The sequence below is a fragment of the Amblyomma mixtum genome, chromosome 6, assembly GCF_055824585.1.
Source record: "Amblyomma mixtum isolate Tamu chromosome 6, ASM5582458v1, whole genome shotgun sequence".
NCBI lineage: Eukaryota > Metazoa > Arthropoda > Arachnida > Ixodida > Ixodidae > Amblyomma > Amblyomma mixtum.
In genome coordinates, this window is record NC_143017.1 from 151,042,635 (window position 1) to 151,065,822 (window position 23,188).

Sequence of the window (23,188 nt, forward strand, 5' to 3'; positions counted from 1 at the left end):
TCGTGGGGACTCACGATTCTGCAGGGAATTCCGTGTTTTCGTTATGAGACCCTGAGCCTACACTCGAATACGCCTATATGAGAGTAAAAAGGGTGTAAGCTATTCCAATGCACTTTCTTTTACAAAAGAGGGTGGTGCGCCAGAGGACACCTCACTCCCATTTTACTCTTTCTGATTAGAGTGCAGTGTGCGTAGGGGTGGCGTGGTGTATACGCGGCCGGTTAAGGCAGCGCAAAGGGGTGCCCACGTCCGGCGCTGACGTTGATGTTTCCCAGCGCCCGGACGAACGCGATGAGCCGGAAAAGCGTGTAGTCCAGGACCATGGCGACGGCCGTGTGGGCGGCGCTGATGGCGAGCGCCCAGAGGTGCGCCCACATGTCCTGCATCTCCTGGCGTGTCATGCGCACCGAGAAAGGCCCCACGAAGCTGCGCCGCTCGTAGGTCTTCAGAGGAAGTAGAGTCTCCAGGCCCTACGAGTGGAGGGAAAATTTGCGTAAAAAATAAGTGGCGGGGGTGGGGGCTGTAGAAGGAGGTTGGAGGGAGGGGAATAGCCGTAGGGGAAAAGGAGTTTACTCAAGGCTCATACCCTGCTTCCATGGCGATAACTAAAGAAAACAGTAATCCTGACAATCGCATATATTAAAATAATCGTAACTGCTTTAAGCGGACAACTTCAGTAAAATCTACAATGCCCAGGACACAAAACGTCGAATAAAAATAATAATGACTTCAAGTACTTCAATCCTAATGGTCCCTACATTGCAGAAGTCTGGGAAAGGGTAGCGTTACCAAACTACGACATCACTGAAACTACCAAATTATTATCATTTCTGAAGGTCGAATGGCGATAAAATTGTGCGCAAGCACTCAGCCGCATAAAATTAAACCATGAAACTGTTCTTCTTGCCTGTGAATGCAGCAATACGACCACAGTCGGTTTAGACGCTAGTGTTATGTATTTCATTTTGAGTGCAACAGCGACAATGGACGACAGAAAGAAAAGGAACAAGGAATACATAGACAGGCTCAGTGGGCAGCTATGTTCCTGGAGGCCTAGTGCAGCTCTGGCAATAGGCACCTTGTCCTTGCTTTAACAAAAAACTTCGGGGCCTTCTTAGCTACATTCCCGAAGAAAATGCGATAGCATTCAAGTTGGCTGCCTTGGTGTCTATAGTGAATGCCTAATGTTCTTCTTATATTAACACCAAAACTCCGGTTGGAAGCGGTTCCATGGCCCTTATGTGACATGCACAAGTCATGACCTTCTCGAACGTTTGAGAATTTTGTATTAATTATCCTAATTATAAAATCTGACCTACTAATCCACCTTAATCCACCTATTTATCCTCTAATCCACCTTAATATATTTTCTTCCAATCTATTTGAGGGTTCTTTAGAATTTCGGGGCGCGGTCCAACTTCCAAATATTAGGAGTCCTCAGCTTTTCAAATCTGGCAGTGCTGATCACGTCACGACCCTCTCGACCAATCAGGGAATTTCGGTACAGAGAAAGTGAACATTTATTGCCAGACGACAACCTATATACTATCGCATAACTGTGTTCTAAAAGGAAGTTTTCGCAGTATTCTGAGGAATGAATATACTTCAGCCAGCATAAGTTCACATTTCTGCAGGCTGTATCTTGAATTACAGGCCAGGCATTACGAGGTTAATTCATTCTGGACAGATGCGCAGTAATTAAAAAACAATAGACGCACAATTTTTACGAAAACTTAGGCGGTTGTGGCCACGCGCTGAACTGCGTTTAACACAGCACAGTGCAAAGCCCACCTTGAGCGCCCGCCTCTTGTCCATCTCCTCCACTAGCCAGGTGACGTAGTAGTTGTCGAAGTCGTCCTCACGCAAGTACCGGTAATGGTACTGGGTCGCCCTGGGCAGGTGCAGGTCAGAAGGATGACGTTACCTAATCTGCCATTTTACTATACAGTCGGGTCGCATGCGTACAACTTGTGCGGCGGTCATGATGCCCAGAGTTCATAATATCGCACACTGCATATCATATCATTTTTATTTCCCATTAACCACATACAAAGAATTACGGGAAGGTATCAGAAAAAAAAAGCAGCAGACGGCAGTTCGACAAGTCCTACAACTCATTGCTTGGCAGTAGCGGAGCGGAATAACAGAGCGTTGGGAAATACACTAATACAACACAAACAAGCGAAGAGAAACAAATTACAGAATACTAAACCTGTAAGTTACCTTACATGACAAAAAAGCAATATAAGGAAAGAAATGATACCCAGATCAATAACGAGATTAGTACTAATAAAAAAAAGATTAGACAGTGGTTTCATGCAGCAACATCACGTAGCAATTAACCATTCAATAACCTAAACAGTACAAAACGTCAGCAGCGATAATACCTCTACAAAATTGATAATGAGCAATGTATAGGATGCTCTTTCTCAACGAAAAGTGTAAATGAAAGTCTTCTAACATTATGTGAATGACATATCTGCTCGGTGTGCGCGTGTGCGCGTGTGTGTGTGCGCGCTTGTGCGCGCGCTTGTGCGTGTTGTGTGTTGTGCGCGCGCTTGTGCGTGTTGTGTGTTGTGCGCGAGCGTGTGTGTGTGCGCGCTTGGGCGCGCGCTTGTGCGTGTTGTGTGTTGTGCGCGCGCTTGTGCGTGTTGTGTGTTGTGCGCGCGCTTGTGCGTGTTGTGTGTTGTGCGCGCGCTTGTGCGTGTTGTGTGTTGTGCGTGCGTGCGTGTTGTGCGTGCGCGTGCGTGTGCGCGTGCGCGTGCGCGTGCGCGTGCGTGTGCGTGTGCGTGTTGTGCGCGCGCTTGTGCGTGCGCGTGCGCGCGCTTGTGCGTGTGTGTGTGTGTGTGTGCGTGTGTGCGCGTGTGTGTGTGTGTGTGTGTGTGTGTTTGTGTGTGTGTGTGTGTGTGTGTGTGTGTGTGTGTGTGTGTGTGTGTGTGTGTGTGTGTGTGTGTGTGTGTGTGTGTGTGTGTGTGTGTGTGCGCGCGTGCGCGTGCGCGCGTGTGCGCGTGTGCGTGTGCGTGTGTGTGTGTGTGTGTGTGTGTGTGTGTGTGTGTGTGTGTGTGTGTGTGTGTGTGTGTGTGTGTGTGTGTGTGTGTGTGTGTGTGTGTGTGTTTTCAACAGTTTAAAGCAATATGGACAGTAAGACAAAGAAGTGGATATTGGTTGTGACCACCTAAGCAGAGACTTCCAAAAAAAAAAAAGAACCGTCTAGTTCCCGCGCTAGAACTTGATGAAATCGCTTCTGTGAACCGTCTGTTTTTGAGAGCGCGGAAATACTTCCGCTGAGCTCGCGAGCTATATAACCTTGCGCGCAGCTTCAGATAAAGCCGCCCTACACTGAACGGGCCGACTGAAGCTGCCGTTATGAACGGAGCGGCGGTGGGCGGCAGAGCCTTTGATCCGAAATACAGGCGCCGCTCTCAATATCGGCCCTAGCAGCCAGAGGTGCACACACAGGAAACAATAGCTTCGCTACAGAGTGCAACAGTTAACCTTATACTCATATACTTTTTCCGCACTTGAAAACTAATACGCAAAAGCCGATGCAGCCGGAAAAGAAACCCAAGCTTTCGCGTCACAGACGCCCCTAATCATCAAAGGGCGTTAAAAAGTTACAACTTCCCTGAATGTATACTCCATTCCAAGCATACCGATCTTCCAAAACGTTTTATTGAACCTTCTATACCCGAATGAATGGCGAGAAGATTTTTTGCGATTCCTACGGACGAGCACAATAGCTCAAAACAAGAACTACGGATAGGGAGCTGTGCACGAGTTGAACAGTGGCCAGAATCGCGATGTGATGGAAAAACCAAAGCAACAAAGCGCGTGTCAGACGACAAAGCCAGGAATGAAGCGAATAAAGCGGGGAGAAAGGTTAGTGGATGGAGAGCAATACGTTCAACCCTATGATCTCGAATATACAGGCAAAGCTAGCGTGCCGCGATTGAATTTGAAGCATCGCCGTCAAATTAGATTCTAGTGCCGCCCCCACGAGTGTGGGACGCACAGGCGGGTGGAAGCGAGTCAGGCCTCGACTGTCAGTTTCTGTTAGCGGCGCAGCGGCGAGAGTTCTTTCAGATTCGGGAGGCTCCGACGGCGGATCAGGACAGGCGCCGGGCAGCGAGAGGCAAGAGAGGACCGCGCGCTTCATCGGGTGTGATAATCGCGCCGCGGTCATTAAACAAGGCACGCGGCCGCCGTATGGAGCCATTACGAAAAGGGAGCACCGGAATGGCGAAGAAAAAAAGTACAGCCACTGTCTGGCCCCTCGCCTACGCTGGAATCTTTAAAGGCCGTCCCGTTATCAGAACCACTGAACTTAACGTAAGCCCAGTAATAGCACAAACGTGCGCAAACTACGCTGAAAGCAAATCATGAACGCGGGAGTGAGTACTATGGAAAAGATGAAGTATGACGCCAGCCAATGTTGACGAAGCATGCTAAGCGCGTTTTCACTTTCAACTTTACAATCTTTTTTCTTCATCTTCTGCTTTCTTTCTTGCAACGCAGGAAAATATGAAGCGCACGTGGGCCTCTTTGACTACGTCGTAGTCAAGCTGCAAAGTACGCGATACAAAAGTATCAGTTACTGCGCACGCGCACGAAGTTTTCATGCTTTCTTGACGTCCCACATTCAATTTGGGAAAAATGATATACGCCCTCCTGGATTTCTGCAAAAACGGGAACTGTCTCCTGTATAGTTGCAACCAAGGTATAAAAGAAATATGACCTTCGGGCTTTTTTTTATCTAAAGCTACGCTGACAAATGCGCTTCAAGACTCATTCTGGAAGAAAAAGAAAAGATTTAGGATCTTGGCTTCATAAAGTGATTCACCTATAGCCCTTGATACCCGTCGTGAAGTATCATGAAGGAAGTCAGGGGAATTTCACATACTCTATCGGAAACTTGCGACCGGCAGGAACAACTTCAAGGTTAGCGTAGGGGATGAGATAACACAGAACTGTGTTCTGCTACGAGCATTTCATCTGTAAAATGTGTAAGATTGGTTATCTGGAAATGAAAGGAGCGATAACTGTCTCACTTCTTAGTGGACACCTCAACCACGCAGTGAGGGAAGGGAGGAAGGTGGGAGTGAGGTACCGTAGCGGAGGGCTCCAGAATAATTTCGACCACCTGAGGATCTTTAACGTGCACTTGCATCGCACAGCACACGGGTGCCTTTTGCGTTTCGCCTCCATCGAAACGCGGCCGCTGCGGTCGGGTTTGAACCCTGACACTCCGGCCCAGTGGCGGAGCGCCCCAACCACAGAGCCACCACGACGGGTGTAAAATATGTCGACCACCTAATTTGGCAATCCTACGTCACCCGCTATCACCTGTACTACTTGCGTCAGGATGAATTTCTCATGTCTCTAAACGCAACAGGAACACACATGGAATCGTAAAGAAAGTTCTGACAAAATATCACCCCTTTCCTTCGACACTGAAGAATGCAGTGGAAGCTTCTTGTTGAACTCATGCATATCGAAGAGACGTAAGGCTCGAACTCTTTTTTCATGCGTCTCTGTTTTTTTGCACGGTTACAATATGCATTCCAGTACAATCCACCAATTAGCCCTCCTGCCTTTGTGAAAGGAGTATGGAGGCCTAACTTTGATAAGACACTACTATGTATGACTCACCATGTGGTATTCGCCTGCGACCGCTAAATAATTTATAACCAAATTTTTCTGCCGCCGCGGTGGCTCAGCGGTTATGGTGCTCGGCTGCTGACCCAAAAGACGCGGGTTCGATCCCGGCCGCGGCGGCTGGAATTTCTTTGGAGGAGAAATTCTAGAGGCCCGTGCACTGTGCGATGTCAGTGCACGTTAAAGAACCCCAGGTGGTCGAAATTTCCGGAGCCCTCCACTACGGCGTCTCTCATAGCCTTAGTCGCTTTGGGACGTTAAACCCCATAAACCAAACCAACCAAATTTTTCTGTCATGCTGTTTCGGTTTCGGTTTCAACAGCCGACCGATGACTGTGCCGTCATAGTGTGATTATTTATCATGTGAGGCATCGAAAAACTGTGATGTAACCACTGCTTCATTGTTTTAATTCACTACAGGGCTGAAGCCAGCCTTCCTTAAGAGCCGGAATGGCAACTAATCTAGAAGCAGAGATTATATCGCAGTTATCATGTCTCACGTGACCTATAACCACACTTTGACGTCACAGTCGTCGTTCCGCTGTTGAAACCGAAACAGCACGAGAAAAAAATTCGATTCTAAATTATTTAGTGGTCGTAGGAGGATACCACGTGGTAATCAATGTATAATGATGCCTTACGCATCATTCCAAAAAGGAAAACACGCACACAAAAGTTAAGTGTCTATACTCCTTTAACTTTGTTAAAAAGCCCCAGAATCGAACAATACCGGACCATAAGGATGCCCGGTGACTCGACAAGCGTATGCCAAGAGCTTTTCAATCAGCGATGCGGCACACATGTTCTGTGTGGCGTTAAATAGGGTGAACAGCTGAACATTTAGGCGCATGTTCCCCTGTTGAATAAAATAATACATGACCAGATAACGGCATACACTTGCGGGGGCCATATTTTTATTGCGAAAGCAATACTGCGCTAGGTTTTGAGCCTTCAGCGTCGTCCCGGCGGACCACGTTTGACCTTTAGCTTGACCTCTGTTGTGACGTCACGCCAGACGGAGAGAAAACTGGGGCCCAACTCAGCTCGTCGCTGCTGTCCCAGCGGTTCCACGCCGCGCCGCGTGGATCCACTAAAAAAAATTACAAAAAGAAAATAAGAATAAAGTAAAACAAAAAAATTTAAAAAATGAAAAGAAACAAAAATAAAAAAAGAATAAGACAATAAAAAAATAAAGAAAGAAAAGGTGAGCATGGTGGCAATTGCCACCACCCCGTTTCAAAGGGGGCGCTCCTATCCATCCATCCCTCCATCCAGCGGTTATCCGCAACCTCGGCCGCCGGCTTTGGCCGCGTAGCTCGGAGCTTCTAGACAATCATCCGTTAGCGTCAGCCGCTCGTTTTGGCGACCGAGGCACCCATAAATCTCCCAGCACGTGGGGTCCCTCGTGTGGCGAGTATAATGCCATGTAAAACAAATGGGCAAAACTTTGATAAACATAAGCTTTACTAATTAAGAGCACTACCAAGACACACCACCAGCCAAACCTGGCGCAGTCAGGGCTATTGCTTTCGCAACTTATCGGGCTTAACCAAGCTAAGCCTCTGCCAAATTTTTTTTTGACGAGGCCTGACAACGATGTCACGTGTGACCTCTGTGAGTAGTGACATAGAACATATCGGCACAACTTAATTCGTTTGCGATTACATGCAGCAAACTCATTTATCTGCAGTAGATTTTCACAACCTTGTAGCTGACTATCGATGCTAGGCTAACCTTTAGCATATTGTGTGCTGATGTAAAGAAACTAACAAACGCTAGAGCCGCCTTCGCGGTTCACTGAGAAGATAGATAGAACGCTGCAGTTGTATGGCTCGCAGTAGTTCCCTCTGCACGGCTGTAAAGCGTGCTCGATGTAGTTTATTTTAATTCCACATTAATTCCAATTCTTCCTCTTCAAATCAACCCACCAAAAAGGCTTATTACGGGGCACTGGATGCTAACACCTGTTTATCAGACCCTTCAATATAACTTTAAGACCTTGATCGGCTTCAGCAGAAGTGAATAATGTTAACAAAACTTCTGTTTGGGCTAGATGGTTCATAGCTTATATTGAAATGAATTTAAGCGTGTTCTTGTGCGCTTAAATTCATTTCAATATAAGAGAATAATGTTGAACATCGCTTTGCTCAATGCAGCACATTTCGAAACCTTTGTGTTCTTTCTGCTCGTCTACCCCTTTCCAACAAATTAACAGAAAGTGCACACCCTTCAAAAATTGCATCGTTCACGGAGGTCAAAACAATCAAGTAGATCAAGGTGACGTAAAACACACACGGCCGCATTCCGATGGAGGCCGAGTATAAAAGACGTCCGTGTGTTGTCGGACGTCAGGACGTGTTAAAGAAGTCCAGGAGGTGGAAATTAATCCGGCGCCAGCTCCATTTCGGCGGCTCTTTCTCTCTCCTTCCTTCCACCCCCTTCCTCATCCATGCCCTCACGACTCAGTTCGGACGCTTACCATGAGGCAGACAGCTACTGCGCATTTCCGCTCCTAGTAACCAATTAGTTATTATTATTTAACTAATGCGCACCGTTCCTAACATTTACCCTTTGGCAAAGGAAAGCAAACAGTGCATACTGTATGAACGTCGCTTTCACATCTGTATTCGTCAACACCTGCAAGTGCAAAACGTTCTGATTCTACAATTTTTTTTCTTTTTTTTTCCTTTATTTGTTTCTTAGAACGTGTATAAGGGGGGGCCGAAGCTAAAGGCGTAACAACGCCTGACGGGGCCTCGGCCCCCCAATACAAATTCAGCACAAAAAAAAATATTAATTAATACATTTCGGCAAGCGGCACTGCACTTGTGAATAAAACAAAACATTTGCACATCTGATAATGAAATGTAAATAAATGCATAAAAACACAGTAGTAGCAAGGCTAAAATAATGAACTTTGGGACAGAGAAAGCACAAAATATATTTTTTTCTATCTAACTTCCTTCTTTCTAGTGGATAATACGCATGCAAAAACACACAATGTATTTACAAAGCAAAGAAAACAAAACAGACAAAATCCTTCGTACAGTTTGGCAATCTTCGCAGCGTTCTCGAACCTCCCCCCCCTCGTGTTGGGACGCGGGTTTGCAGTCGCCGACCGGCAGGAGCAAAAGACGAGGAGAAGGAGAGTTTAAAAGAAAAACAGCAAGAAAAATATATTCACATATTTACATCGTGCAGCAGCGAAATACACGCTACATGCAGAGACATCAAAATGGAGAATGCCGCGAACAAAGGAGGCTGGAGCTCTTGAATACAGTCGTGAACACAGATTCCCGCCCTTTTTGTCCAATCAGGGAGGCCTGTCTTTTTGGACGCTACCTTTGGGAGCGTCCTGGTAGCTGATTGGCCCAAACTTGTAACAGGTTCCACGAAGATGACGCGCAGGCTCGGGAGACGCAGGCCACAGAAGGGGAGAAAAGGAGGGGTTACTTCCAGAGCGGGGTACCCGCTCTTTGTCAGGCTACGGCGGATTAGCGCTTATGAGCCGAGGCACGTGTTGCAAGTAAGTTCGCAACACCCCTCTCCTTTCCCATCATTGTAGACCTTGTCTTCGTAATGCCGTGACTACGCCACATGTCAGTACCTCAAATGTCTTAGCAGGCCTTTTTAAGCTTGTTACTAAAGCAGAAAGATAAAAGCATGGTGTGTGTGTATGTTTTCTTTTTTTTCTGAATCGGTCTGACACGAAGCTGACATTTTTTTGTTTTTTCTACCTTTGTTTGTTCATATCGGGTTTGTTTACAGCACATCCAATATGAAGCAAGCTCTCTGCCCAGAGTGATTGATTTTTTCAGCGTAAGTTACTCACCACCGGGATTAACAGGTGTTATAACGAAAATACAACACCACTCGCAACTTTTCTCATCATCCGCAACAGACGCAACTTTTCTCATCATCCGAAACAGCCAGCAATAAGCCTAAGTAGCCGCCACGATCAAAAGGAACCAATCAAGCGCCGAACTTTTTCAAGGTGCTGGTGCTTTTGTCTTTTCAAAAAACAGCAACAAACTAAGAACAATTCCAATTCATCACACTTTCCTACAAACCGTAGTTTTCCGTATTTTGCGTTTTCCGAATAAAGTGAACCATGTAACTTAGACCATAGACTAAAGGACTCTTCATACGGCTTTTCAGCGTAAATAATTATTACCTCCCGCTAACCCAATGATCAGCACCTTCTAGAATATATATATTTTTTTTAATACTTCAAATGCCCTTGCGCAGGGCTTACGCTGTTACACTATTCGAGGCCTTACAACATCAAAAGACCTATAAGCATAACAGTCACTATGAAGATATTAAACATAGCAACTATAACTGAGCGTCAATCGGTGTCGGTCTTTGATGACATTTGTTTTGCTAACCTGTAAAGTGCATCAGGGTGGAAAGGGAGAAAGCGCTCACGAAAATGAGAGTAAGAGCACAGCACACGCTCATAAATTCTCGGATACAAAACCAATTTTTCTGTTTGTTATTCAAGAGTCACCGTCGAAGAGTTTTGAGCAGTGTGTGCGATCCACGTGTTTGCATCAATTAAGTAAAAAAAAAGTTTCCCCAAAAGCAGGTTAATTCATCACCGACATCGGAAGTTTATTAATCCCAATATGAGGTGGGGTTTTTTAAAGACCCGATCAAAAGCTTCATTGCTCGCAAGTTCGGCTTGATCTTTTGCTGTGCCCTTGAAAGAAAAGACTATCATTCAAAAGCAGCTTTGACGAGTGCTTTAAAGGGACTGCTCACTTGATGAGGCATCATACTGGTAAAATGTTACTGCATGCACTGAAAACAATATTATTAGGGCCTCTGCCTCTTTTCTCAAGAGCCAAACAAGCGTAACAATTACGACAATATTGCTTAGAATTCCCTCGCTTGCAACATTATCTTTGAAGGGGAGATAAAATCTGTGTGTGGCAGGACTTGTCGAAACTTCTTTCACGACAGTTACAACAGGGACGTCATAATCGAAAACTCTCCTAATTACATCCAAGGTTTCCCTTTTTTGACCCTTTCCCTGCAGCAGTCTGGAATAGCCAGCAATCTTGAAAGAAAAAGAAATGAGAAAATTTCGGTTCTCAAAATTCTCCCGAAACCCCGCAAAAATCTTTAAATTCTCTAAAGAAGGGAATATTGACCGAATGGAACACTACTTAGTTACAATACTTTCCCTCGGCGCTTTATTATTCAAAGGAAACAAGCTAGCCTTATTCCAAACCGCGCACTATCTTCATGTCATGGCTGACGGGAGCGCTTCAGTCGATACATTTGCCTGCAAGTCGTTATAGATGCTACACCGGCAACCTTCGCGACTGCGTACGTGAAACTGGTTCTTCACTCCCCATTCTAACTTTTTCCTACATTACCCTCCCCCCGTTTTTCACTATGCCATACGGCACACTTCTCAAAAAACAAAATGTCGTTCGAGAACATTCCACTGTAAAGGCGGTGCCATCAAGTCGGTGCTATACTTTCTCTAGATTTAATAAGGTGCTTCAATTGAAGGGTGCTAGGGATGCGCACACGCGCAAGAATGTAAACAATCGACTTTTCTTGCATCTTCTGCCCCGAGGCGACGTCCTTGTGCAACGGTCGTATTTCAAGCACCGGAGCGGAGGACTTGGTGTCGTACGTGAGAGCCTGGTAGCGCCGTCGGCGCCGTCTCAGTGCGCGGTCACAAGGGGCCGGGCGTGACAAGCGGGCCTGGGGTCATTGTATGCTATAGAGCACGCTCAACCTTAGGCACGGGTCCCCCTGCTCTTTCCAGAGGGGTTTCCCGAGAGTGCGAGGGGCCATTACTCCGCGGAAGCGAAAGTGTATACACAGAGGAATACGGTTGCGCTAGGAGGCGATGGCCCGTCAAGCGCCGAGGTCACTCTCGAAGCCCGACTACAAACTCCGCAACGCCGGAAATCAACCGCTAGATTGGCCGATAGGAAAAAAGAAAAGAAAAAAAGGGCAGGTGTTGCGCGAGGGCAGATACTCGTCGCACGCCGAGAGGTATTTGTTTTTTCTCACAGGCGTCAAGCGTAAACAAAAACAAGAAAGTCTCGGAGGTGTTTGTTTTCTTCTCGCCGACAAGAAAGCGGGAGCTCATGGACTAAAAACATGTCAGCCTGTTCTGTTGGCGCGAAGCGGCGCTGAAATTGCACAAGAGAGCTCGTAGTGTTAGGAGGGGGTTTGGATGAGTTGGATCTGCGCAATTTAAGACGTCCAAAATCTTCCAGGCCAAGCGTTCAGTCTGCAATCTAGCTCCAGCTTCAGGGTCGTCGTGTTTAGCGACATTGACAGAGCGTGGCTGCTACGTTACAATAGTTACACTCTGTCGAAAGAGTATATCTGCTGGATTAACATTGACAGAGCGTGGCTGCTACGTTACAATAGTTACACTCCGTCGAAAGAGTATATCTGCTGGATTATTTTCCTTCTTCAAGCCAAAACAAAGAAAAAATATATGTGCGTTCAGCAGCAACAAACTGCGATTTCCCACCCCATCGCAGTTTTTCTATAACATGAAGCGCTCTCTCTCTCTCTTTCTCTCTCTCTCGTGCGCGCTATCTATTCCCTCTTTCAAAATGCGTATGCGTGCTTGCGTGTGTGTATGTATATCCTTTCTCCCACTTTCCGTGAAAAAACAATAAACCTAGCCCAAAACTAACTCGTTAACAAAAACCATTGTGCATAAGTACGAATGAGGGTAAAGAGAAAGCGTGTTCAGTATAGCAACGAGGTCATTAATGGAGCGCTTTTAAAATCAGAATAAATAGTAAGCGCTGTGATTTGTAATATGCAAGCTTTTAGAGGAGCGTTCGAGACGATGCCAAGACACGAACAATGGTTTGGTTGGCTCGGTTTATTGGGGTTTAACGTCCCAAAGAAACTCAGGCTATGAGAGACGCCGTAGTGAAGGGCTCCGGAAATTTCGATCACCTGGGGTTCTTTAACGTGCACTGACATCGCACAGTACACGGGCCTCTAGAATTTCGCCTTCATCGAAATTCAGCCGCCGTGGCCGGGATCGAACTCGCGTCTTTCGGGATAGCAGCCGAGCGCCGTAATCAATGAGCCCCCCCCCCCCCCCCCCCCCCCCCCTCAAATGGTCTTCACATCATTATGTCGCCATCTCACCATCATCTTCCAAAAGTCGCTCATCGCCATCTTCATGTACGCTAGCAAAGGCGCTTATGTTGTTCAAGTTTGGTGACAAGCAACCTTTATGCACCTACAGCCCTATTTCGTTAACACCGAATTCCTTCAAAATACTATAGCGTATAATTTGTTAACGAATAATGAAGTTTCTCGAACCTAATATCTTGTGCAATTTCTAGCACGGCTTTAGGCAGCAGGGTTTCACCATTCTATGCACTGGAGAAGTTGCTTTAACCGCAAGTTTCTCGAAAGCGCATGTATTTTTGCGCGATGTAGCCAAAAATTGTTGGGTCAACGCTGCCGGTAACTGAGTTTTCAAAATTCTGAAAACTGATATGGATATTACTTACGGTGGACTACACGCCTCTATATAAATAAGGAGACCAACACGAACAGGTAGAAAGTTAACTATTTAACGTTACTTAACCAGCCTACTAGTTAGCATGTCTTAGCTGTATGCTGAGGCTCGACACAGCTGAAAGTGATGTGCCAAAAGAGCGCTCTTCTAACTCGATAAGCCTATTTTTAAAAATTGTACATCACCTTAGGCGAAACGCCAGGTATATACATGTACGCAAGACTCTTTCTCCCTGGACATGTGTATGGCTGCGTTGTCTGCAATACAAAACGCCGCACCCCTTGTCTACTCCTCAGAAATGGTGCGAAAGCGGTTCTTCGGGGTAGCCTGGCTCGACGGAAATCGTTACCAGCTCCGCGATACAATTACGGTTTGGTTTGGTTTGGTTTGGTTTGGTTTGGTTTGGTTTATTGGGGTTTAATGTCCCAAAGCAACTCGGGCTATGAGGGACACCGTAGTGAAGGGCTCCGGAAATTTCGACCACCTGGGGTTCTTTAACGTGCGCTGACATCGCACAGTACACGGGCCTCTAGAATTTCGCCTTCATCGAAGTTCAGCCGCCGCGGCCGGGATCGAACCCGCTTCTTTCGGGCCAGCAGCCGAGCGCCATAACCACTGAGCCGCCGCGGATACAATTACGATTCTTCCCTACGCGCGCTGGGACTGAACAATTTGAAGACTGGACAGCAGTCACGGGACCTTGTTTTCCTGTACAAACTCAATGTCTTCATTGATACTTTGATTGTACGCAAATAACATCGATGGTTAAGCTCCACGAGACTGGAAGGAGTCTGCAACCAACCCGTGTGTTCGATGCCTTCCGGCGTAGCCTGAGCCCGATTGTGCGAATGATGCGTATTTACAACTCTGTGATGGCATCTGATTTTGATATATTTCATACTGGCTTCGCGGCTTTCAAGCGAGGCTTTCAGAGTTCATTAAGCCTTAATATGTGTCGACTGTTTCTGAGTCGTTTGGTTAACATCTCTGCCTTCCCTCTACCTCTTTATCTCTCTCTGAGTCTTTTATTCTTATCCTCTCATCTCTTTCTGCTTATATGTTCTCTTCTGTACACATCACCGCTTGCACTAGTGTCCTAGGCCTTTGGTTGTTACTGAGCACCTCAAATAAATAAATCGATAATTATTTCCATCCTGACTTTCCTGTGTCCATTCTGCTACTTTTTTCCTTACTCCTGAAATGTTACTGTTAGATGCAGCATTTCGAGGGTATGTGTTTAAAAATAAAATTCAGGTAACAAAATAAATGCAATAAAAAATAACTTCTGCCAAGATAAGCGTTTGAAGTATTTCTTCAGTTTTGCTGTTTGTCATGGCTTAGGCTTACTAAAGGAAAATGCCTATCGAAAGCGACAGCTGACTTGCCATGCTGCCTCACATGCAATAAAGCAGCCCACTCGTTGTCCGACTACGCCTTCTAAAGTATTTCAGTATTTATCATGATTTATTTTCAGTTCTTGTTGCTCCATCCTGCTTCCTTCCTTCCTTTTAGTACAGAGTTGCGTTTCCACTCTTAGCCATTGCACACCCCCACTTTATACTAGGGATTGCATAAATGAAACAGCCTTCCATGTCATCGGACCAGACAAGAAGCGAAAGGGTGCCCCTCAGGATTGTTTATTCCTTTGTCTTTCTTTTGTTGCTCTGGTGATCTGACAGCCACAAATACCGACAGATTGTCCCACGTGCCTAACACCTAAAGTAAGGTAAAAATGTGCCTCGGGAATTTTAGGTAATGTCTCGCGAGAATAGAGAAACTCAAGCCTTTCAGCTGCCCCTTTTATGCCTAAAATTCCGCCCTAGGAAAGAGCACACCACTACAGTTACTGATGGAAGGCTTTGGCGCTCTTATTCGGTTCTTATTTTTATTTCTTTTTTATGACAGCGTATGACGGCACACTACTACCGCAATCCAGTCTAGCCCCAAAGAACATCTTAGGGGTATGCAAGTAGTTCGAAGAAGAATGCTTAGTGGAAAGCTTTATGCATCGTAGCCAAGAGTGGAAAGCCTTTGGCTCAGGTAACGCTCGGACCGCTGTCTAAAGTAATATCGTGTCGTGTCATCAAATTTCTTTACCCATTAGCTGCTGTACTTCTCGTGTGGAAATGCTGAACAGTCTGCATTATGCTCTGGTTTCATGAAGAGCTGCTCGTTCGCGCAAGACAGCTAGAGCCAATTCTGTTTTAGGCTCTTCGTTCGGTGCGAAAAAAAAAATATATATATATAGCGTCGTGCTCCGATTTCCTAAGCACGGCTACAGCCCATGATGTCTCACTCGAGGAATTTTCTCATTTTCAGGAATTCTGAGGAGTAAAATTTAGTGAACAAAAATTATCTCACTTTTACTAAACTGACGGAGCTTTGAAGCTGCCGCATGGAAAATGGTCTGAAATAGGGAATTTTAGGTCAGTTTGGGGAACTTTTGGTATGGTATGGAACACCACTGATTACGGTATCTGATCTCCAGAGCCATAAGCCTAAGGCTGATTGATGCATGGGAGAAGCACAAATACTTCTGCGAAAGGACCTTAAAGAAATGGTAGCGCAGCGAGCAAAAAAAAAAATAGGCCTAATATCTTTCATCGTCTCGAACTACCGTTGGCGCATTTCGAGATTCATATCATCTTAGCTAACTCCTACCATCTGTACGTTAACATAAACCCTGGCTCGACATCGCTATACGGCTAGGTTAAAGAGTAAAAGGATAAAGAATGAATGAAAAATGACACACACAAGCTGTAATGGGAATTTTCACAGCGCACGGCCTGAAGGAGACGCTTCACTAAGGACCAAAAACCTGTTGCACGTTAAGGCATGAGTACGTTAGCATCTCTAGCGCAATCATGAAACACTTCTGTGGCGACGCAAAACAACCGCACATGCAAATCAAGCACTTGAAGTCCTCTCCCGTACAGTACGTCGGTAACTGCTGCAATAACCGTACAGAGAGGCCTGGTAGGTCATCAAGAAAAAATTGGGGATAGTTAAGACGCAATGTCTCCACTGATTACTACTCTCGCCAGATAGTGAAAGCTGACATTACTCCCGTTTGCTGTGAGTAAAATACAAGATGCTGCACCCATACTACTCGAAGTTAGTATGTGAAGTTCTAAGTTCCGAAATGGTGTCAAGTATTAGAATACCGAGTCGTTCAACGAAAACTTTCGCGACAGAATGCATTCAGCGCTTCATAACGCAAGCTTACTAATAAGCTAATGAATTTTCCCATTCCAAAGCAACAATATCAGGCCGTATAAAAGTTCACTCTGAGTTTAATTCGACAACCTAACGGCTATTTTTACCGTTCACCTGAATCTCAGTACGCGAGCATTTTTGTAGCCCACCTTCACTGCAATGCATCTGCTGTGAAAGGGAATCAAACCCGAGACCTCGCGCTCAGCAGCTGAACACCATAGTCACTGCACTGTAAACAAAAATATACCCAAAAGGGAGTATAAATGGTGGCGGCCACCCTTTTTACTCAATTTGTGAAAACATTTACTCCATGAGTAGGGAGTAAAAAGGTGGACTGTCCTCCATTTTACTCCCGTGAGGGAATAATGGAGTAAAAATGAGGATTTACCTGCTTTTACTCCAGTCTAGAAAGGGAGTTAATTGTGCCAAATACTCCACCAGTGCCGAAATAGAGTAAAAAAAAAACACTATTTTGTGCAATCCGCCCCGCCACCTAGCGTCTCGTCTGCTTCTGATAATGGCAGTGAGTGAAGACCGCTTGGTTACCATCGTCGCTGGATCTCTGCTCTCTTCTGCTCCTTCACGGGCGCCTGCCGCGGTACAAGACATTGGCTTGTCGCTGTTTTCCGCTACAGTACGTTACATAATTGAATTGCTCCTGTGAAGCCTCCAGTGCTCTAACCATACCCGACTTTCCTTTGTTTGTGTCGCCACCCCGTTACAACCCACGCTTAGGCCTAATTCTCACAGGCCTTCTTCGGTGTGGTTCTCGCAGTGTGTTGCAGCAGATTATGTATTGCATGAACATGAAACTTTGAAAGAACATATCGTCAACGCTGACCTCTAGATTGAGCTCATGATGCTACATTTTACCTCAGTCATTATGAAGAGCCAAGCCTTAATGAAGTGAATATGAAAGCAATAACTGCCATTCCAAACTACCATCAGGGGTATTTTCAACTTTCCTGCTCTGGTTTTTAGTCAAATATAGAGCGGTGCATGACCGTAAAAACTACCCACCGACTCCTTTTCAGGTTTCAACTGTTGATTATAATGTTACATCCCTTTATCTACAAACATGACCAACCAAACGAGCTCGTACAGCAAAAGGAGACGACAAGCGGACGACTCTCGCCGCCTACGCCGCCGCTGGGCTTGCAGACGGCGAATAGAATGCGTGACGCGGAGTTACGTTAGAGCAGCGCAGTTTCCCAAGTTGGGTTGCCGGCGGCCCGCTCAGCTACTGCCCGCTTCCGTCGCTGTCACTGCTGCAAGAATGAGCATGAATGAGGATACGGTGGCTAGAGGGGGCTCTAGCCACCGTAATGAGGATAAACATGACGCCATTTTTGGGCTCCATTTCTGTGGGTAGTAAAAAATTTACTCCTCTATACTCCAAAATTACTCCCTTTATACTCCAAAATAGCTCTCTTTATAGTCCAAAATAACTCCCTTATATAAGGGAGTAAATAAAAAAAAACACCATACGTATGGAGTAAAAAAAAAACTCCTTTAGGATGTGCGTTAGAGGACAAGCCATTTACTTCCTTTTGGGTGTTTTCTTGCTAACAGTGTGACACACACACACACGCTCGCTGTACCAAATGGCGCGAGGGTGCCCCACAGTCTGCAGCGCCCTCGAAGAAGGTGCGCTGTGCCTGCGAACTTGGCGCACAGTTCCAAGTACGCAGCACGTATCCCGTCGCCAACGTAGTCGCTTCAGAGGCCAGCGCTGTTGTAGCACCCTATTTCCTCGACTGACTCCAAAATCCACCCAAAGGGAAGTGAAAAAACATCGGCGCATGAGATTTATCGGAGATTAAAATAAACAGAGATGGTCGAAATTAGTTCGGGGCGCTCCATGGACTACAGCGTCGCTCACAGCTTGAAGCATTGATCTGGCAAGCAAAAGCCACACAACTTACTCTAAAGAGAGCTGTACAGCTCCTTTTGCTGCAAGTATTTTCAAGACCCTGGTTAGAGGCGCTCATCACCACTTGTATCATCAAGACCCCAGCCGCTTAGGTGTGCGCAGATGACACCGACAACGACGCCATGATTCCGCCAAATGTCGCCCATGCAGATGTCGTTCAAATCATCATCAGCCTAACTACGCCCACAGTAGTGCGAAAGCCTGTCCCATGTCTCCCTAATTAACCATGTTCTTTGCCAGCTGCAGCCACCCTATCCCCGCAAACTTCTTAATTTCATCTACCCACCTAACTTTCAGCCGCTCCCTGCTACGCTTGCCTTCTCTTGAAATGCAATCTCTTACCCTTAAGGACCAGCGGTTATCTTGCCTTCGCATTACGTGCCCTGCCCAATCCCATTTCTTCTTCTTGATTTCGACTAGGATGTCATTAAACCGCGTTTGTTCCATCACCCACTCCGCCCGCTTACGATCTCTTAACGTTACACTTAGTAGAGCAGAACGTTGGGCCAGTTGGTGTAGTGACATATTCAAGAAAACTTTGCGCAGAATAACACAAGACGGAAGGGAGAAACACGCACACACACGCGAGCGCAAATTTGCAACTGTATTTTTCTGAAACGATACATCGCCTTAATGAGCAGAAAGGGCGCAAGCGTATGATAGCCAGTGCAACACGTGTGGGAGCACATTGGTACAGAAAAAATAACATCAGTGATAGGCACAAGACAATTCAAACTCAGCGGAAATGCCCAGAAAGCAGGAACATGAAAGCGGGTTATCGGTCGCGAAGAAAATCAAGTTCTTTTTTGAGAAGGGCTATCGATGCTTTACTCACGCAGCCTGCCGTACTAGATATCTCGCGGGCCTCCACAATTTCCCGGGCCACCCTATCGGAAGCTCTCCCGATAACCCCAGTAGAACGGAGGAGAGGGCGGCAGTGCTGTTTCTTCTTCTTATTCATGTCTATGTAATGTTTGCATTTAAGGCAATGCAATGACAGGTTCGAGCCTCCATTTGAGCCCAAGGAATTGGCATGCTGATCTGAGCCGGACATTGAGACAGCGCCCTGTCTGTGGGTTTGTGTACATAGGCCAGACAGGGCGCTGTCTGAATGACAGGCTTAGAGAGCATGCCAATTCTTTGGGTTCAAATGGAGGCTCGAACCTGTCATTGCATTGCCTTAAATGCAAACATTACATAGACAGGAATAAGAAGAAGAAACAGCACTGCCGCCCTCTCCTCCGTTCTACTGGGGTTATCGGGAGAGCTTCTGATAGGGTGGCCCAGGAAATTGTGGAGGCCCGCGAGATATCTAGTACGGCAGGCTGCGTGAGTAAAGCATCGATAGCCCTTCTCAGGTGGCTCAGCGGTTATGGTGCTCGGCTGCTGTCCCGAAAGACGCGGGTTCGATCCCGGCCGCGGCGGCTAGAATTTCTTTGGAGGAGAATTTCTAGAGGCTCGTGTGCTGTGCGATGTCAGTGCACGTTAAAGAACCCCAGGTGGTCGAAATTTCCGGAGCCCTCCACTACGGCGTCTCTCATAGCCTTAGTCGCTTTGGGACGTTAAACCCCATGAACCGAACCAAACCAAAAAAGAACTTGATTTTCTTCGCGACCGATAACCCGCTTTCATGTTCCTGCTTTCTGGGCATTTCCGCTGAGTTTGAATTGTCTTGTGCCTACCACTGATGTTATTTTTTCTGTACCAATGTGCTCCCACACGTGTTGCACTGGCTATCATACGCTTGCGCCCTTTCTGCTTATTAAGGCGATGTAGTATCGTTTCAGCAAAATACAGTTGCAAGTTTGCGCTCGTCTGTGTGTACGTGTTTCTCCCTTCCGTCTTGCGTTATTCTGCGCAAAGTTTTCTTGAATATAATGTTACACCTATCATATTTCTTTCCATAGCTTGCTGCGTTGTTCTCAACTTAAGCTGAACCCTTTTTTTTAGCCTCCACATTTCTGACCCATGGGTGAGCACCGGCAAGATACAGCTGTTGTATACTTTTCTCTTTAGGGATATCGGTAAACTGCACTTCATGATCTGAGAGAACCTGCCATATGCACTCCCGCCATTCTTATTCTTCTCGTTCTAATACACACGGAATAAAGTTGAGCTAGTAGGGCTCTCTCTGTACGTAAAGAAGCTTACTGGGCTCTGATTCCGCTTCTTTGTAACCAATGCCCGTTATATCTGCAGGCTACTGACTGCAAAGTTTCACACACTACACAGGCTGTGCTTATCAACGGATCGACTATAGCCGGCGCAGCAACGCATCCGAAGCCCAAAGGATCACAATCGCCATGAAATTATTCGCAATAAAGCTACCCGCGACTATAATGTGTTCCAAAGAAAAGAAAATCTAAGGGTTTATTCTGTTGCCATGTAACGGCACTTAATCAAACATTGCGAAGGACGAGAGAGTTGTTTCAAGTGCCGCATCAGAATAGCGTGCGACACTATCACGCCGCTTTAAGGCCAACATGCAACGTGACGTGACCATTGATGCTTTAGTTTGGGACGAATGGACGTTCGCCATTTCCACTGGCAGAAATATGTTGCTTCATTAGAGCAGGCCGTCACATGTTTAATCAGCTATGACGGCTTTTAAGAGGAGATGCGCCTTCCTTCGCTGTGTGCATCACTACGTAATAGGACGCGTTTCGCCCCCTGCAATTCGCAGGACTTTTCCAAGGCGCTTCAGTAAAACGTGAACACGCTCTACAGTTCAGCAGCAAAAAGATTATCAAAAGGACAAAAAATACGAAGCAAGAACATGTAGCATTGAATCGGTGAGCCTATTAAATGCTGTTGTGTATAAACTCTCGAGCCCGTCGCGTGCGAAAAGCCTTTCCACTTTGTCGGCACAGTCGCCCAGGTATATTTGCTGCCAGTACTAATAGCTTAGTTTAATACTGGCAGAAAGGAACCGGCACGCAAAATTGATTTTTACGCACGCAGCGTTGATGTTCCTGTGGTGCGCCAAAAATAACGAAAAGTCGAGCTAAAGTCACGACCACCTACGCTCGCAAGAACGAAACAATCTAAAAACCGATAATAAAATAAGCCGAGCATCCTACAACGGAGAGCCTATAATGGCAGGAAAGAATTTCCATCTTTCCAACTATTCTATTTTTTTTTTCTTGGCTTCGCTTTACGTAAGGATCTTTTCATGGCGAGAAGGGAAAAAAAAGACAAGGAAAAGTCTGAAAACGCCGTGTATTTGGAGCCTTCTGAAGGTCGTCTCCACAAAGGCGAACGACAAAATACAAAACATTGATGAGACAAGTCTACAAGTAGTATGGTGTGCAGAATGTGCTGACAACAAGCTCTCACACGAAAGAACGCTGCGCTCGACCCCTGGCGGCGAGACAGGGCTGCGGAGGAAATTAAATGGGGTTGCAACAAGGCCGTATTCGTAGCGTCGAGGGCTGTCGTCGGACGCAACGAATGACTTGGCGTGCCAATGGCTGAACGGTATCGACCCCAGCTGCCTCTGCCGCGACTCCGCCTAACTGACTAATCGAGCCATCCAATCCCACCAGAACACCAATACCTGCCACGCGCTTCTAGACTACAGCGGTGTCGTAACGCAAACCCTGCCTTCCCTGCTTAGGCTAACAATCCTTCCGACGCCATGCTTGCGTTCCCGAAGTTAGAGAAAATTTGATTTTCTACTCATTCGCCAACAACGCAGAGAAGTAATGACTCCCTTTGTCCAATAATAACACTGTCGCAAGAAACTGTCATAAGAGCTCATTTTTCACACTGTTCCAGCTGCTGTGGTAACGGAGAAAAAATATTACAAATGCCGATATTATAAATGCTACGCCCAGCATATGGCGGGGGGAAGGCGAAAGCGCGAAATCTACGAGTCAGCGCAAGGCCTCCAGTCGAGATGTGCTTAACACTAAGTGCCATCGTTGCCCTCCATAGCCTGATTACAGTTGGCACTTCATAGCACAGAACAGCAACGTACGGTCACGCCAGGGAGACAGAGATAATGTAGCAACAAGTGGCGTTCGTATCAAGCAGCAAAAGCGCCCGCTTTATACTAGCTCAAACAGGGGAAACAGCGATGGAGACAGAGTGATGTAAGGCGAATGAAATTATGACACACACGCATGTGAGGGAAGCGCCGATCTGTCGCCTCTCCGAGTCGGTTGAAGCGCAGCTACCAGTGTCGCTTTCATTTTTATACGGAGGATGTAAAGGAGAAAGCCAGACTTACTGCCTAGTCGTATACTGTCAGCTTCACGCAAAAGGAAGCATTTCTTTTTGATGCCATATTATGCCGGAGATATGACGCTCTTAGTTCCTCGCTAGACCTGGTGGCAGAAAAGTGAACTAATAGCTTTTTTTCTCTTTTTGTGAGAATCCCTGCTCAATAGAACCTCGGCTTAAGAATGAGAAACAGCAGGTTAAAAAATTCAGGGGGGCACTTTGTTGACCCAAAGCGCGGTGAGGCGAAAGCCTTTAGCGCGGTGTTGCTGCTTGTGTCACTGATGTGCGGTTAAGATGCTATTTAAGTACACAATTGCTTGTGAATCTTAAATGCTGGAGACACTGGAGGGCGTTTGGGAGGCATCCGTCTGATTCGACGCCTTTCTGCAAACACTCTCCAGCGTCCTAGACAAGGAAAACTACATATGCGTTGGCAGGAAGTAGTGTAGCCATTAGCATGCTAGGCTGCGGTACGGAAGGAGGGTGGTTGGAATCCCATCGTGCAAAAAGAGTTTTTTTTTTCTGGTCTGACCAGAAAAAGCGTGACACCTCTGCTGACAACCTTGTGCTGACGAGCTTCTGTCGACAACGATGAGGCATTAAAGGCTTTCGCCTTAAAATCACGCCTAGTGAGC

General features: G+C 46.3%; 1 protein-coding gene across 1 annotated transcript in view; it reads right to left on the minus strand.

Moving 5' to 3' along the window:
• The window catches only part of LOC149340767 (DC-STAMP domain-containing protein 2-like), a 60,558-nt gene that overhangs the window by 14,680 nt on the left and 22,690 nt on the right, over window positions 1-23,188 (minus strand). The window contains exons 8-9 of the mRNA XM_089551179.1: window positions 1,792-1,891; window positions 248-470 (exon numbers count right to left, since the gene is read on the minus strand). Coding sequence (XP_089407305.1) covers window positions 248-470; window positions 1,792-1,891 — 323 coding nt within the window. The remainder of the gene's footprint in view (window positions 1-247; window positions 471-1,791; window positions 1,892-23,188) is intronic.